This window comes from Lytechinus variegatus, chromosome 4, assembly GCF_018143015.1.
Source record: "Lytechinus variegatus isolate NC3 chromosome 4, Lvar_3.0, whole genome shotgun sequence".
NCBI classification, from domain to species: Eukaryota; Metazoa; Echinodermata; class Echinoidea; order Temnopleuroida; family Toxopneustidae; genus Lytechinus; species Lytechinus variegatus.
Window position 1 is genome coordinate 60,857,463 of NC_054743.1, and position 17,245 is coordinate 60,874,707.

A 17,245-nucleotide genomic window follows, 5' to 3' on the forward strand; every position below is an offset into this window, starting at 1 on the left:
GTGCCTCTATGGAGAGACTACCAAAGCTCATACCAGAGTATGTGCCTCTTGAAAATAGAAGCAGATATCCGAACATTGAGCCTTTGGTCTCATGGTCAAGCAAATGATGCAAAGAAGACCCACTAACCTGTTCATTGCCTTAGCCAGTGTGCTATGTGCCTCTATGGAAAGACTGCCAAAGCTCATGGCCCCGGTGTTGAACCTCTTGACGATAGAAGCAGCTTCCTCAACCAGTGATAGGTCCAGAGGCTCATCGCTCGGCACCATCTCCAATTGACCTCTCAAGGTACACATACGAACCTAGGAAAAAGAGAAATAGATTGTCAAGAACTACAATGTCTCCATCCCAACTGACTAAAGGCTCATCCTTACAATGAAATGCTATTGAGCACTGAAGTGATACCAGTGTCTTTTTACGTACAGCATAGAATTTTTCCAGAAAAAAATCTTTAAAATCTGTTAAAAAATGTTCCAGTTGTGCACAGAGTCATGCGTAACATTACGAGCAGCTTAATGAAACACTCACCAAAAACCAAAAACAAGAACAGAATATTGGTAATATTTTTAAAATGTGATTTTTTTTCAATTTTTTTTCAATTCCCCCCCCCCAAGTTCAAATGTGTAATTAATAATTATCTTGAAAAATTTAACACTTACCGATTCTTTCTGTGACTCAACAAACTTGGTGTAGGCATTCTGATTCTTGTTCCGTGCTGCATCCTGCAAATTGGCAATGCTGACTGGATCATTGACGTGCTTCTCACCCCCATCACGCCAGTGGTACGATCCACCCTCGAGATTCGTAGATATATCTCCTTGTAGTTCAGCATATGCCACTCTGTGCCTTTCAAAGGCCTGTAAAATAAAAGGAAGGAATAAAAATAATATTGAGTTTCTTAACACTCCTTCAAGTGGGATTAAATTGTGTAATATTGGAGTCTGAGACTGACTTGCATCTCCATTCATACATTATTATCAACTAAGAGGACAAGTATTTAAATGGGCATTTGATATTTGGTGATAAAATTCTTTGTGTGAAAGCAACAAAATCAACACCCCCCCCCAAAAAAAAAGGGGGTTTACAAGATGAACTGAGGGCAGCCAGAAAAAAGCTGTATTTTATTAATATGGTAATGATCGCAATCTCATTTTGTCAAAACAGTCTCTTACTTCCTGAGGAAAAATCTGTTTAGGGAAAATAAGGTTGCTACATGTACTTAAGTTATAACTCTAGAATCTTTTTCTGAACTGCCCTCAAAATTTCTTGTAGATATAAGGTTTGCCCTCAAAATTTCTTTTAGATATACAAAGTTTTAACAAACCAGCGATGGTATTAAGTTTGAAACATTAATCACTCAATCCATGCATTACAAATCTAAACTTGGCAATTTGATATCAAATAAAGTCCTCCAATTTGTCACGTACATATACTATCATTATTTTTTGTTTATTTTCAGGGCTCTTGAAGTTGAGTGAGTCTTATCTTTTAAAAGACTTATCTTATTGCCAAGTGCTTCACAGGCAAAATGGGAAGAGTAAATAATGTAAAGGGGCTGCTTGGTTTACAGCTAAAAACTGGAATGGGAAATGGGTCCCTTCATACCCCAACATTTTAAGGGCAAGAGGGGCAATGCCACTTTTCCAAAGTACACATTTTCTACAGTACAAAACTAATAGGGAAAAGCGCCCCCCCCCCACCATATTAAAACAGTCATAGAGTGACCATATTAATACGCTCTCATCCAATGATAGATTTCTGTCGAACCATCAGCAATATTTTCTCTGCATTAATGTTTTTCATTAAAACCAATTGATCAAAAAGGTGAACTCAGCATATTCGTGGTGTAAAAAAATGGACAATTCAAAGAGCGAATGTAAATTCTTCAATAAAGTGATTCTTTTGATAAATAAAATTTTTATGCGAGTGTTATCTTATCTGTGAGAACTTGCTCACCTGTAGTGCATTACGTACAGATGTTAGAGTGAATATCAAAGATTAAATAAGACATAAGCCCTGTAACACAAAGCTTAGTAATTAATCGCTAAATGAAATGGCCTATCAAGATCACTGTTACATGCACATGTTGCTCAGTAGACCAAATATAGGAAAAAAATAGCTCTTTCAAAGAGATAAAAAGTATTAACCTTTGTGTTATAAGGGGCTACGCCAATCAGGAAAATTTGCGTATATGATTGAATATGCAGGAAAATATGCATACCAGTAAATCAGGATTAGTGAAACATATGTCATTAAAACATATGAGCTACTACGTGTAGTCTAACATCTGCAATTTTAACAGCAAATGAAACAGGATAAAAAATCTCTAGTCTGAGCAGGGAAATTAAGGATACATCTATAGTTTGGAGAACAGCAGGAATTGTTGATATGTAAAGTACAGCTGTGAGTATTGTATACAGATTATAGATTTGGGGAGTATACTTTTATCACAATTTCATAAAAGTGTTTAACATTCTGTATGTGTGGAAATAAAGACAGGGTTCATCATCATCTGATTCAAATCTATAATTTACAAATAAGCGAATATCTGGTGTATTCATTCCCTATTTTATGCACATACTTTGAGTGAGACATGTTTTATAATCTTTAGTGGACAGAAAAAAAGCAGGACTTGAAATGTGATTTGATGGTAGCTCTTGCATTGATGAATATTTTTCTTTCTTTTTTTGCTCAAGAATCTATCTACAATATTTTTTTTTACAATGTACCTGGAAATTTGATATGGCGTGAGGAGCTTTCAAACAAGATGACAATAGAAAATTCAAATTTTCAAAGTTACGATGACCTATGTGAAATGCCCCCAAATAGTAAAAATTCATTGACCCTATAGGGTCAATGAATTTTTACTATTTGGGGGTATTTCACATAGGTCATCATAGATGACCTTTGACATTGATCATGCCACCTGCAACTAATACCTTCTGATGATCAGTGATACTTGATTACACTTAAAGTCTAAGTTCCATGAAATATGTTCCATACAGACTTTTCAAGTTGTGATGATATTCCAAAAACATAACCTCAATTAAAATTTCACTATTGACAATGCTGCCACTGCTGGAATAGCGCCGCCAAAAATGCTAGTCTCTGCTATTGCAGGTGAAACACAAATACACACTGGAATAATCATCCATTTGACATTATGACATTAAAGTACATGTACATTTATTTTTTTTTTAGGGGGGGGGCACGGCCTTGCAAAAATCAAATATTTCTGAAAATCTTTGACCCCTTAACATTCAGTAGATATTGTTAAAGAAATCAATATCAGTTTTTATCACACATCAATATTTCTAAGTTACAAGCATGAACTACATGACATGTATACAAACTTTATTGGTATGCATAATAATGTACATGCATTTTCACAATACCCATAATGTTTCACAAATTGAAAACATTTAGCTAACTAATCATAATGCTTTCACTTTTATTCTCACAGAACTTGAGCTTGAAAGTCAGAGTGAAGAAGGTATGAAGACATGATCATAAAACACACTAGTCCACCCATTCAAAGCAAACCTGTACAGCAGTCAGGCAAGATATCAAGAAATATAGTCAGCAAGTTGGACCATCCCAAATAACAACATAGAAAGAAAGGAGTCAGTGACAGAGTCAACTACTACATGTACACTGTCAGCCCATCAACAATATTATGTTAAAGAACCCAAAGTGGATTTGTTGCTTGGAAGAAACATCAACTTGAGCCAAGACGGTGAAGACACCAAGAAAGAAAATAATCTCTATACTGAACAAGGAAACCACATCTTGCATTCTGGAGGAAATACTGTAATCTACTGAAGCTGACAGATGTCCAACCATCTTGGTATAATGTATATAGATGAAGTTGAGTTGTTGAGTATATGCCTATTTAAGCTCCCATAAAAGTAAACACTTTACTAACAACAATATAAAAACTGATGAGCTTAATTTCCTTTCATGTGCTACATACTGTAACTTATTAAGATTGGAAGAAATCATGTAACTGGTGAACACTTTACTAACATGTAGGACTAGAGTGAAATTTCATGGTATCTTTGGAAGAGTTTTAAAAGGTGAAGAAATAAAATATCATTGATTTTAACATATTTTGTCAATATCATACTAATAATTAACATACACAAAAATCAAGTTAAAAAAATCATTTGTCCGGGGGTCAAACTCAAGGTCAATGGTCACGACCTTATAAATCTCTCCAATACATTATTTGATGCATTTTTTGGATTCCTCTCAAAATTTCCTTATAAAAAGTACCAGTTTCATGAAAATTGGTCAACACATTACGACGCAGTAGCCATTGAAAGTTGAAGGTCATGCCCATTTTTTTTAAACAAAGAGAAACGGGCAGGCCGTAGCGTGAGAACCGATGGACCAATTGGACCTTTTTTTTTGTTTCGTGCGTGGGCCATGGTGAATTTTATGTGTACCAATTTACAACAAATTCCGAGAGGGTCGGGTGCAAAATTGCACATTCATTGGGTGAATTGGCATGGAATGACCCTTTTACATTAGTGACGACTCTCCCCATTCTTAATTCAATTAATAATTAATTTGCTAATTCCCGATCATGGCCTTTTTTTCCTTGAATCAGTAATGAAATGTACAAAAGGTCAACATAAGTTTGGAAGTGTCTGAATGCATCGATTATAGCACTGGGTTCAGCAAAAGGGCACTTTATGGGGGAAGGGGACTTGCAACTGATACCCTTTTCATAAACCTATCCTCCAATTAGCCGCCTAAGAGTAATGCGGATAATTCAATAAAAATTGCGTTCATAAACTCCGAAAATAAGCCGCATTATTTTTACGAGCGCCCGTCCTGAAAAAGGCGGATAATCGCCATGACAACTGGACACGCCCCCTCCGATGCCGTTGTGTTGGAAAAGGGTGACCTTGTGACCGCACCATGGCAATTATCCGCATTATTTGGAAATGCGTTCATAAACTCAAAATCTTATCCCGATGCCGCTATTATGCGGATAATAGCAGCATCAGAGTAATGCGGATAACTCTTGTCCTCCTCCAATTTTACAACCAAATTATGCTGCTATTAGCCGCCTAATTCATAGTAATTGTGTTTATGAAAGGGGTATAAATTGATACCATAAGCACTCCATTTTGAAAGCAAAAACTGTTTCATGGCTGTAGCAGCTGTACAAACAAGATAAGTGTACAAGTACTGGGCCCCATAACAAAAAAGGTTAACGATTCATCGAAAAAGAAATGGCGTCTCAAGATCATGATTGCATGCTCAGTAGACTAGGACCCAATCAGAATTGTACTTTCATTATAGTAGCGATCAATCATTAACCTTGAGTTATACCATGGTCACATTTGTTCTACGGCGGCCGTACGGCGAGTCGAGAACAGCCGTTTTATCAATTTTGATTCAAACCACCTATACGTAGTTGGACAAAAAACGTTGAAACGGCTGTTTTCGACTCGCCGTACGGCCGCCGTAGAACAAATGTGACCATGGCATTAGGAGACCCGGAAAGGAAAAACACCAAGGCTTGACCAATCAGTTGATGCCACATACAAATTCTAAGAAAAACCTACGTGTAACATGAAACGTCGAGAACTTTTACCCGGATATTGAACAGGCTGCAAAAATTTCTTGTTTGAATATGCAAATTCATGATATCATTTGGAGAACAGCAAGCAAACAGGAATTTTAAAGAAAAAGCTGTGAGTATATACCTTTTTTTATTGGGGGAGACATACAGTACTTTTATTACAAATTGACACAACTTCTGTACCATATGGAAATATTAAGCTCTGTCGTCAGCCCATCAAAATCTACAAATTTCTCATGCGGCAGTGACACTGCATTTTAAAGAAGTTTTCTTGTTATCTGCTATCCTTACTATATATGCATGGGTAATAAGCAGGAATTTGATGTGACATGATGCTCTAATTTGCAATTATTCTTATTAATGGTTTGGTTTATTACTTTGGAATGATTACAATGTACACGTATGTTCCTACATAATACATGTAAATGCAAGCATGAAAACAGAGTAAAATTAAAATTGTGGTAGACAATTTTCTAAATCCATATTCAAATGAAATATTTTTAGTACGATGGTTAAAATCAATCCAATTATCTCTTCTGAATGAATGATACAAATGCAAATGAATAACCGGGAAGACTTTCACACATTCCTGATTTTCAAAGTCAGATTAATACTTGCCTATTTAATACCCATGATGTATCACATTGAAATACAGCAAAGATGAAGATGTAATTGTTGTAATTCATATTATTCCTACAGACACCACACAGCACATTGCATCCCTTCATATCAAAGCTGTACACAGTTACAGCACAGTCACAAAATATCAGGAAATACAATCATCAAGTTTACACCATCCCAAATATCGATACAGAAAGAGAGTCACCTGCAGAGTACTACAAAATTGTTCATCAAAAACAATAACAAAAACTACAGACATTCAACACAGAAGTGGATTCATTTCTTGAACATCAACCTGAAGCCAATTAAGCCAACAAGACGGAACAAAACTTGCAAGTACATGGACTGTACAAGGAAGTCATATCTGGGAGAAAAATAATCTACTGGACCTGACGGATTCCGAGCATCTTTGTACCATGTATCTAAAAGGAATTTGTTTCATGTAAAATTAATAAGTTCTTTATAATGAGAATCAAGCCTGGATCAACTAACAGAACTGAAGTTTTCTTTTAAATCGATAATCTGTACAAAGTTTGAATGAATTTATCTAAAAAAAATTTGGGTAATATCCTTTGTTCACGCATGCCACATGTTGTGGAATAAGCCTTCCTGAAGACATAAAAAAGCATATCTGCTCGAAACGTCGAGAAAACAGTTCTTCTTAGAACTATCACCAGAAAGATAAACAAACAGTCCTTTTCAGGACTAGACCTAAACTACAAACATGGTGTAACCGCAAAACTCTCTATTCACATCAAAACTTGTTTAAGAGTTTGCTCAAAACCTTTTGATTTTCTTCTAAACTCTCAATGCACCTTGAACACTCTGTAGAGTGGATTTTTGCACTTTATATACATTGTAAGTTAAGGAAATATTACTTATCATTATCAGTAGAAGTAGTTGTATGATTTCTATACAAGTACAGTACAAAGTCAAAATGAATTTTCTAATCATTTTCATACTAATTATCCTTGTCACTTGTGATACATGTATGTGCAAATCCAAAGACGAAAGAAAGACTGTTTTAGAAGGAGATAGTGTACTTTTTCACTTCCCATATCCATGTAACAGTACAAAAATCACACTACAGTATGGATTAAGAGACCCTTTATACACTTTGAGAGATACAGATGCTGATATTGGACCAGTAGAAGTGGACAGATTCACTTTCAAAACGAGAAAAGAACATGGTCATTGCTCTCTACTTGTTAGAATTAACTCCGCAATTAGAAGTGATGAAGGATTATACATTTTCTTTGCCTATCGGGAGGGTAATGTACATGGTGATTCATTTAAAAGAATTGCTTTGGATGTTGATTTACTTCCTGGAAAGGCTTTCTGTACACAAAATAAAGAAAGGACAACTGGGAATTGGGTAGCATTAGACTGTTTGGCTCCAGTTGGGAGTATATCAGGTCAAATTGACTGCTATCAAAATGGAGAGAGAATGCCCCCATTAACATCACCAATTGAAACTGTCCAAGATTTAAAGCAAACCATAATTGCAAAGAAAACTTATCCAGTTTTTTGTTGTGCATCTTTGCAAAGAAATGTCAGAGATATGTGTGAATGTAATGATTTTATATGGGATTTAGCCAATGATAAGAATTTGAGCTCAATGGTAGATCCTTGTGAACCAGTGAAATCAGATCAGCATGAAATTCAGACAACAGCCTCTGACTTCACTTCCCTTGAACTCATACCATCAACATTAGCAAACTTAAACAAAAACAACACTAGATATACTAGTTCAGGCCACTTGACATACATGCATGTTATTATAATAATCATTTGTCTCATTTTAATTCTTCAGATAATTAGTATTTTGATCCATACATATGTACATGTACAGTATTATCACATCAAAAAGGAAGACAAAGACTTTTTCAGATGGCGAGACCCATACGTGAAAACAGATCATAAATGTACGCATGAATTTTCTGAACCTTTACAAAAGCGATTCAGGCACACTCATTCAATATGAATATGAATATCTATTACCTAGTCAATTTGTAATTATTTTGCTTTAAACCACAATGTACATAATTATACAACCAAAGGTGACAGCCAATTTCATAAATGTACATATCTAAAGTAAGAACCAAATTACAGAGACGCCAAGTTCAAAGACCAGCTATGCGTGAGATTTTCTGTGAATCTGAGTGAGATCACAGACATTGTGTACAATGTATATGGGGATAGGCTGTGATAGTTGCGTGAGACAGAGATTTGAGGGGATGAACAAGAGTCCAAAATGCTTGAGTCTCACGCATAATGCGTGAGACTTGGTAGCTCTGAAATTATTTCAAGATTCAATCTTTTATAATGGATCATTAATATTGGAATGCTTTATCAAAGCAAATAAATCATAGTTGCTCTCTGTAAACGTTTTTTTTCGGAAGAATAGTAAATATGAAATCATCAGTAGGCCTACTTATTCATTTTAGACTTCATTATAATCGTATTTGTTTGTACGTATGGGTTGTTACATGTAGGTAATTCTTTCCATTTTTTTTCTGCTGAAATTTTTGTTAAGTATTATAATGTCTATATAATTTGGGTCTGCTGCTACCCTTTCATTCTGATACTCCATCTATGACTCTGTTTGATATGTGTCATGTTTTCTTTGGTACTATGTGTATATATATATATATGTGTATACCTTTTTTATGCAGAGAACATTAATTGAAATGAATTATACATTTTACTAAAGGAGGTATAGTCGTCTTGCAAAGCCATTGGCCTTTCTTTGTCTTTATCTGTACATGGTGCTAATACCTCGGTCACATTTGCTCTACAGCAGCTGTACGGCAAGTCAGCCGTTTTAACATTTTTCTACCATAGGTTGGATGAAGAATAAAACGGCTGTTTTTTCGACTCGCCGTACGACCACCGTAGAGCAAATTTGACCGAGGTATAAATTACATTTTCTACATTATTAGAGCAATTTTATATGATTTTGGGAAATTTGTGTGTAATATGAAGAAATAACAAAAAGGTTTGCAGATTGTGGCCAAGTGGATTAAAAGTCTCCAGACTTTGAAAAAGAGGGTTGTGGGTTCAATGCCAACCTTGTCTTTACTTTTTGTTTCACAAGAAATATATACACATTGTGCGGCACTCGACCCAGGAGAAGTAAATGGGTACCACTTAGGATGAATTCCTTGAATGCAATGAGCTTCTGCTTGAGTTAGTCCAGGTATGGATTCTCATTCTTGTCATAGTCTTTTTCATGATGGATGCATAAGAAATGTGTAGATGTAAAAATATCGCATTAAGTTTGGACTGGGGTAATTAGTGCCAGCCAACATGGGGCAAGTTGAGCCATGGTAATTTTTATGGTAATGTATAACAAACAAACCTTAAAATCCATTGATATGCAGGCAGAACGAAGCAAATTCACATGACAGTTCTTTTACTTTTAGAGGATGTTAGTATTTATAGAGAATTAGCAAGTGAAAAAAATTTAAATAAAAAATTGACCTGCCTGTTCTTCCCGCATACATAGTTTTTGTGGCTCAACTTATGCCAGAAGGTTGCACAATTTACCCCACAGAAGGGGCAAGTTGAGTCATTTGATATAGTTTTTTTCAAAGGTCACAATGACTTTCAGTGTGGGGGTAGAAAGTTATATTAAAAATATTTCCCAAGAATCGTTAAAGGCAAGGTACTATTTTTTAATACTACAATATTATTAGTCATATCAATTCTAACATGCAAAATGCAAAAGTGTCACAACTTACCCCGCCTTCCCCTACTTATCAAGTTGTCCGGTTTTGATAATTGTATGTAATAATGAATGCATTCACTAGATGTACATGAATGTAAAGGATTGTTTTTTCAGATATACACTACATGCATACCATTCAGTTTGTACACTGTGGTTCATGCTTGTACGTATTAACATAAAAATATTGATAAAAATGTGAAATATTCATTTCTTGCACAATATGAACGCATGAATGTAAAGGGGACATGGTTTTTCAGATAAATTTGAGGTCTTCTTCACATGGCCAAAAGACATATATAAAGTTTGTTTTTTAAATATCATTTTGGCGGTGTACTTGTCAGCAAGTACACCGCCTTATTGTAAGGATGTACGAATTATCACTAAAACCCCTTCCTAAACTTGTAGTAAAAAAAAATGAATGCTTAAAGGTATTGTTTAACTTTGTAAGCAGCCGATTTCAAAAATTCTTAAACCAAGATGAAAAATGTGTACAAGTGCATGTATTAGAACTAATAAACTCTGAAAACGACCATTATTGATAATGAAAAGCTAAAACTACAAGGCAAACCCCGATTTTGTAAATAGGCGTCTTATAGACACCTAGATAGTACACATAAGTGTATGGGATGAAATTAAGATGGTGTTTCCGGTCACTTTATATTTCAATTTTTGAAGCACTAAATCATTATTTTCGAACCCAATTTTTTCTGGGCTTCATTTTTGTAACATATCACAGACACAGGTGACAAGCGTGACCTTCTAGCTCAGATTTTTTAAAAGTCAAACCAATGTTAAACAATCACTTTAACATACATGTAAATAATGCCATCCAATAGGAATGAAATGTATTTTATGTAAATTGATTAGTGTAGTATGTGTCTCATATCTTTGTGTTGTTAGTTCTATCTTTACGGTTTATATGTTATTTATGTTATTTATTTTCTTTTGACTCGTGCTCAATTGGAGGATTGACCTTTTTAGGTCAATGGCCATTGTTACTCCCCACATACATGTAATATCTTTTAAAATGCCACATACAGGTACATGTTGTAATTTAATATGTTGTATTAAATATGTAATGTCCATAGTGAGTAGTGGTGGTTAAATTTGATCTGTCAAATATAATTCGATGACATTTAAATTGATGCAAAATGAAATCCAATTAAACTAAATTGGTTTTAAATTGAATGCAAAATAGCTCCACCAAATAAAACTAGCTCAAGCTTTTAACATATTTTATTGGCATTCATTGTCTCCAAAGTTCTTGTCTATTTCTATCCAAATCAATCACAAAGTAGATTCATACATTTTTTGTATAATGTTTTAATGATAAATTCCAGTCGTGGTGACAATTGCAAAATGCGTTCACTAGAATCCAATAGAATGACCATCCAAGTGTCTGTTTGTCTGAATAAAAAATATATGCCAAAGGATTCTAGAAGAATCTATGCAAATGGTAGAAATTAGCAAAATAAGCATTCAAGTCAAATTATCAGGCATTCTTTCAAGCAATAATAATGCACTGTCCCACATATGCTTATCTGTGTTGGCAATCTACAGTGTGATTCTTTTTAAGCTCAGATTTCATCATTCAATAACAAAGTTTAGTTTAAGTTTCTTTCATACCAGATCTTGATCCATGGTGCTCTTGTTACATTTAATCTTAACTTTACAGACTTTCTTGTGAAATCAGTGTTTACTGCAACTATTTTTACTTATCTCAACTTCATGAGGTTTTTTTTATTATTGAAATGGATTTTGTATTACTATAATAACAAAGAATCGAAATTTAGTACAATTATTGACAGTTATATTTCTCAATATGGAGGATTTGATTTTGTATTACATGGTAATTGTACAGAAAAAAGAACATATATTACATATAGAAAAAATAAAAATGCCATATTATTATAAAGCGATCATTTACGCTTGGTTTGATTTTAAGCAAACTGTTCAAGATAAATCAGGTTTTCAGAATATCTAGATCGAGAAGGAAAATTTGTGGTTCAATTCGAAAATAAAAGATCGCAATGGAAATGTATTGTTTTTTAAAAGATGGTTCGATATTGGAATTCTTAAGGTAAAAGACATTATTTTAGATTCCAAATTCAAATCATTAAAGGAAATAGAAGTTTTATTTGAAAAAGGTATGCTGATGTCTTTTTCAGGAGTATAACATTGTAATGAATGCCATACCAAATGTTTGGAAAAGGAATGTAAGTTTGAGTTACTTTTTGAGATTCTGCAACCTAAAAGTGAAGATAATACACAGAATGTTTTGATGAATGTAAATAGGAAAAGAGGTTCAAAGTTATTTTACACCATGATTTTGAATAAGATAAGCATTAAGCCTAAAGCTGAAGAACGATGGGAAAATATTTTACAAGGAGAGATTGATTGGAAATCTGTATGGTTATTTAATTTACAAACTATCAAAGAAAATAGAATAACAGAGTTTAATTTTTTATTTTACCTCATAGATATACATGTAATTTGTATAAACGGAAGTTAATAGATAATCCTTTATGTTCACATGACAATGAAATTCAAGACAGCGTTCATTTAATTGTGACTTGTAAAAAAAAAACAATTATTCTGGAAACAATTTAGTAGCATTGTGTATAAAGTTGTAGGCATTACTTTTGATTTTAATGTTGCTACTCTGATCAAAGGACATGAGTTAAGAAACAAAAAGCATAGAGTTTTGAATATTCTAATCATGTATGCAAGGTTACTATTTATTCCATTTTTATTCGAACAGAAAGTCGGAGTTGTAGAATTCATGATTTTGGAATACTTTGTTTATTCAAAAGGTTGATTTGTAATCGTTTAGAAATAGAGAAGCATTGTAAAAGTAAGAATTTGTGTAGTTTTGAAAACAGTATTGTTGAAGAAAATATTTCATGCTTTGTTTGACATTGTTTACATTTTATGTAACTATTTCATGTGATTTTTTTTAGCAATAAAATTATTTTAAAAGAAAAAAAAACTTCATGAGTTGGGAGCTTGGCAAAGCAAAGTTGTGGCAAATAAGTAAGACATTGAAGGCTTTGTTTACCAAGAAATCCAGCCAGCCCAGCGAAATACATAAAAAGTTGCTATGATAGCAAGTCTTGCTAAAATGTCATCTACCATAACAGTGAAAACAGTGCTTCCTGATTGGCCCTTTCAATGAAAGTTGACATTCCAGCAAGAGTAGCTATCATAGCAACTTCTTATAAAATGGGCCCTTGGTGAAGACAGAGGTGTGAGTGGTCCCAAATAAAAAGAGCTGAAAAACCTGAAGAGTATCGGAAAAAAGTTGAATGAAAAGAGCTCACACAATATTGTACAGAGGAAAGCTACAATCAGATGAATCAATGTGAAAATCACCCCCTCCCCCCCCAAAAAAAGAAAGGTGAAATCCGCTAAACTGTTGAACATTTAACACCCATGTGGAAGAGCATGCTTACCACATGCTATTAATATGATAATTTGTATTTTTGTATACATGTATTTCCTCACCTCTTCTGCTAGGATCTCAAAGGTAGCCCCTCCAAGCCTAGATGCTGTCCCAACAAAACACTTGTCAATCACCTCCTGGGAGAGACCTACTGCTTCAAAGATTTGAGCTCCCTATAAAGAGACAACACCAAAAGAATGGGACTTACATGTATGACATCAATCTCCATGATTGTACATAGTGATGTCAATCAAAGAACCATATAAATAACCTCTCTTGCTTATCCTAGAAGAATTCTCACCTAGTAGCTCTGCAGAAGGGAGATACCTTTCTTGACCAAAATCTTAGAGATGCCTTTCTCTGTTCCTTCAATGATCTGATCAGGAATCTGATCTTTAGACTAACCTTCACCTACATGTATTCACAAAGAACCTGTGTCATTCACATAAAAAACCTCTGGGTAATCCTAGTAACAGTCTCGCCTTGTAACTGTAGAAGGAAGATGCCTGTATTGGCCATAATCTTAGAGATGCCCTTCACCATTACTGCAATGACTCATTGACAAATCCAATATTCAGACTAGTTTCTTTACCCTAAAGAACTTTTCATTCATACTAATGACCTCTTGCTACTCCTAGCTGCAATCTCACCTTGTAGCTCTGTAGAAGGGAGATACCCATCTTGGCCATCACCTTCGAGATGCCCTTCTCCGTTGCTGCAATGACCCGCTTCTGGATCTCCTTGATCCCGAAGTCCACTCCTAGGAGACTCTGCTCGTGGAGACTTATCAGGCACTCGTAGAGGAGGTACGGACAAATGGCATCGGCACCATAACCCAGCAGGAGACACAGGTGGTGCATCTCACGGGCCTCTCCAGTCTCGACGATGAGACCGACGTGAAGACGCTGTCGGGTCTTGATCAGGTGGTGGTGGGTTGCTCCCAAGGCAAGCAGAGAGCTGGGAAATGAGCAGATTGGTTATTATTCCAATTATATTTGGAAAATATGATACATGGAAAAGATGTTGATATTCTTGTGATCAATTCAGTAATTGTACCAAAAATCATTAGCATGTGAGTGGTTATTGGTCGGTAATTTGCATATTTAGGGATCTATCACTGTCTGAATACAGGGGTGTTGGTAACATTTCTCAGAAGTTCACAGCACAAAAAAGATGTTGAAAATACAATAATTTCATTGGAATTTACAAATGATAGATCAATTAACCACAGAAAATCAATTTCAACTTTATACACTTGCAAGAAACTTTCCCAGCTAAGTTGCAAAATAACAATTAATCGCAAAATTTGCAATTTATTGCAAGACTAATGTTTAATACATGTACCTACATGTAGTAATGGCTTGTAAATGATAGCAAGTCTAATAATTGCTCATTCTTGAAGCTATTGCCTAAAGCTTTTCAGCACCAACAAATTGCCATTCTAAAATATCAAGCTACCATTACAGTAATAAACAGTCAAAGACTTGTGCTTTTTAGCAGTCAAAACCATTTATTTCACTGCCATTCAGAGATGACAATTTAGTAAATAGTCAATAATGACAACTTTCGTGAAACATCTGAATGTACCTGACTGGCACTCTTTCTGGACCGGCAGCTCTGTCAGACAAGACCAACAGAGTGTAGCCCTGGTCTGCTGCTTCAGAACACTCGGCACAGATCCGGTCTATGGCTGGAACAAGTCCTGCAAATCCGGCTTCTACTGGGAATGTGGTATCAATGGTCTTGGTCTATAAAAATTAATGACAGTACAAGTATGATAAACTGTACCAATAAACAGCAACAATGACAATAGTAATATCTATGCAAACAAGGGGCGGATCTTCCAGTATTTTCCAAAGGGGGGCACATTATCCCGATGAAAATTTGACAACCTGGACAAAAAAGAAAACTTTTTACCTAAAACTGAAAACTGAAACATTTCGTCGGCAGGAAATTTGACAACCCCCCCCCATCCTCACTTTCAAGGGGGGGGGGGGCACACTTGGGTAAAAATGGCATACGTGTATTTTTGTTATGCCTCTCTATAGGAAGGAGGGGCAATGACAAGGACAGGATGTGCCCCCCCCCCATACTGGATCCGGCAGCATATGCAAGTCAACAATAAAATAGCTTGGTTGAATCATTTAACATTATTCCAGGTAGCAAGAGTGAGTTCTTAGATACGTTGCAAAGCTTCTTGCTTCCAAGAAATAACCAGATCTGAAAAGTTTATAAAAATCCATTTATAGTATGAATACCCGTACATATACAGGTAAAATAATAAATTTCTTTTCAGTATGTTTCTATGGTCTAAACAAAATGGCATGATATCCAAGGGATCCAAGCTCTTGAACACCTATTCAAATGGAAGTCCACAACCACAAAACCGAAACATTTACCTTCCATGTACGAAGAGATGTATCTTTGATGATCTCAAGATCATGCAGGGTCAAGATCGGAGCATCCAAGAACAGACGGTTGCACTGCTTCTCACTTGGCTCTAGGATGTTGTCTTCAGGGCCGATGGGACATGCCTAGTGACAAAAAGAGATTTCAAAAAAGATTACAAAATCAATAAGGGAAAAAAGGAAATAATTTCATAAAGCTTGTCGGTATGATTACATGTAACTCTAAAAAATAATTGTTATTATTGAAAAAATCATGAGAAATCACAATATTTACAAGTAGTTATTGCACAATTGGGTACATAATCACAGAAAGAAAAAAAAAGGTGGCAGACTGAAGATTAAAAACACCGATTTACTAGAGTTATCATATGAACAGTCAGAAACCAGACAAATCACTATTTGTTTCATGAAATGATAATGAGGAAGATATGTCTCTTACCAGTGACATGACAATGCTTTCCCTGATGGGGTCAATAGGTGGGTTGGTGACCTGGGCAAAGAGTTGCTTGAAGTACTCAAAGACCAGTGGATTACGCTGAGACAGGCAGGCAAGGGGAGCATCGTTGCCCATCGAACCTAGGGGCTCTTTCCTGGTTTTGGAAGAGATGTGAGGAATAGAAAATGAATTTCATGATAAACAGGGGTATACAGTACAATGATTCCCTGTGGCAAGAGACCCTTTGGCTTCTAGGACCAGATCGCCTCTGCACAAAGCCAATAGGAGTTTATAGAGAATTTAGGAGTCAACAAGTCAGTCTGTTTCAATCTGGAACAAAATGGTCTCTGTACAAAGCCAATGGGAATTGATGAATCAATCTGTTGCCTCCTTGAACCAGATCTTCTCTGCACAGAGTTACAGAACTTAGGAGTCAACAAGTTTATCTTTTCGACTTCTGGAACCATATTGTCTCTGTAAAAAGCCCATCAAGGGCGAAGATACTCAGAAACCCAGAGCACTCTACTTACCATTGTCAAGGTCATTCCTTTAACCTAGGAGCTCACTCTTCACTAGTTCCCTGCGATAATGTTACATTGTATTCTTAAATAGCTGTTGTGCAGCAAAATGCAAAACTTGACAACTTTAATAAGAAAGCATTCAAAGTGTAATAAAATTTTGATATTTTTACCTGCAAAAAACAAGAGGGTCAAAATTATATACAAAGTATGTTGCTCAAAACACTTGCTCTTCTCTTATCCATTCTCCTGTTTCTTTAGCTTATTTTGTCACTTTTTCATTTCAGAAATTTCAGGATGTATGACACATGCATCTGAATTGATTTCAGTGGGATCAGGGGAGCATTTCATCAACATTTCTGTCCATCAACCTGTCAGATCTGACAACTTTCCTTGATATTTATTGGCCGAGTATCTCTGTCACCACTGCAACTGTCAAATAAATCAGAAGTTGTCAAATAAAACCTCTGACAAGTCCTTTCATAACATGCTCCCC

At 35.3% G+C, this 17,245-nt stretch overlaps 1 protein-coding gene across 1 annotated transcript in view; it reads right to left on the bottom strand.

The window, feature by feature from the left end:
* The window catches only part of LOC121413135 (putative glutamate synthase [NADPH]), a 70,355-nt gene that overhangs the window by 19,585 nt on the left and 33,525 nt on the right, over positions 1–17,245 (bottom strand). The window contains exons 13-19 of the mRNA XM_041605899.1: positions 16,235–16,385; positions 15,787–15,921; positions 14,975–15,135; positions 14,038–14,344; positions 13,450–13,560; positions 658–855; positions 128–300 (exon numbers count right to left, since the gene is read on the bottom strand). Coding sequence (XP_041461833.1) covers positions 128–300; positions 658–855; positions 13,450–13,560; positions 14,038–14,344; positions 14,975–15,135; positions 15,787–15,921; positions 16,235–16,385 — 1,236 coding nt within the window. The remainder of the gene's footprint in view (positions 1–127; positions 301–657; positions 856–13,449; positions 13,561–14,037; positions 14,345–14,974; positions 15,136–15,786; positions 15,922–16,234; positions 16,386–17,245) is intronic.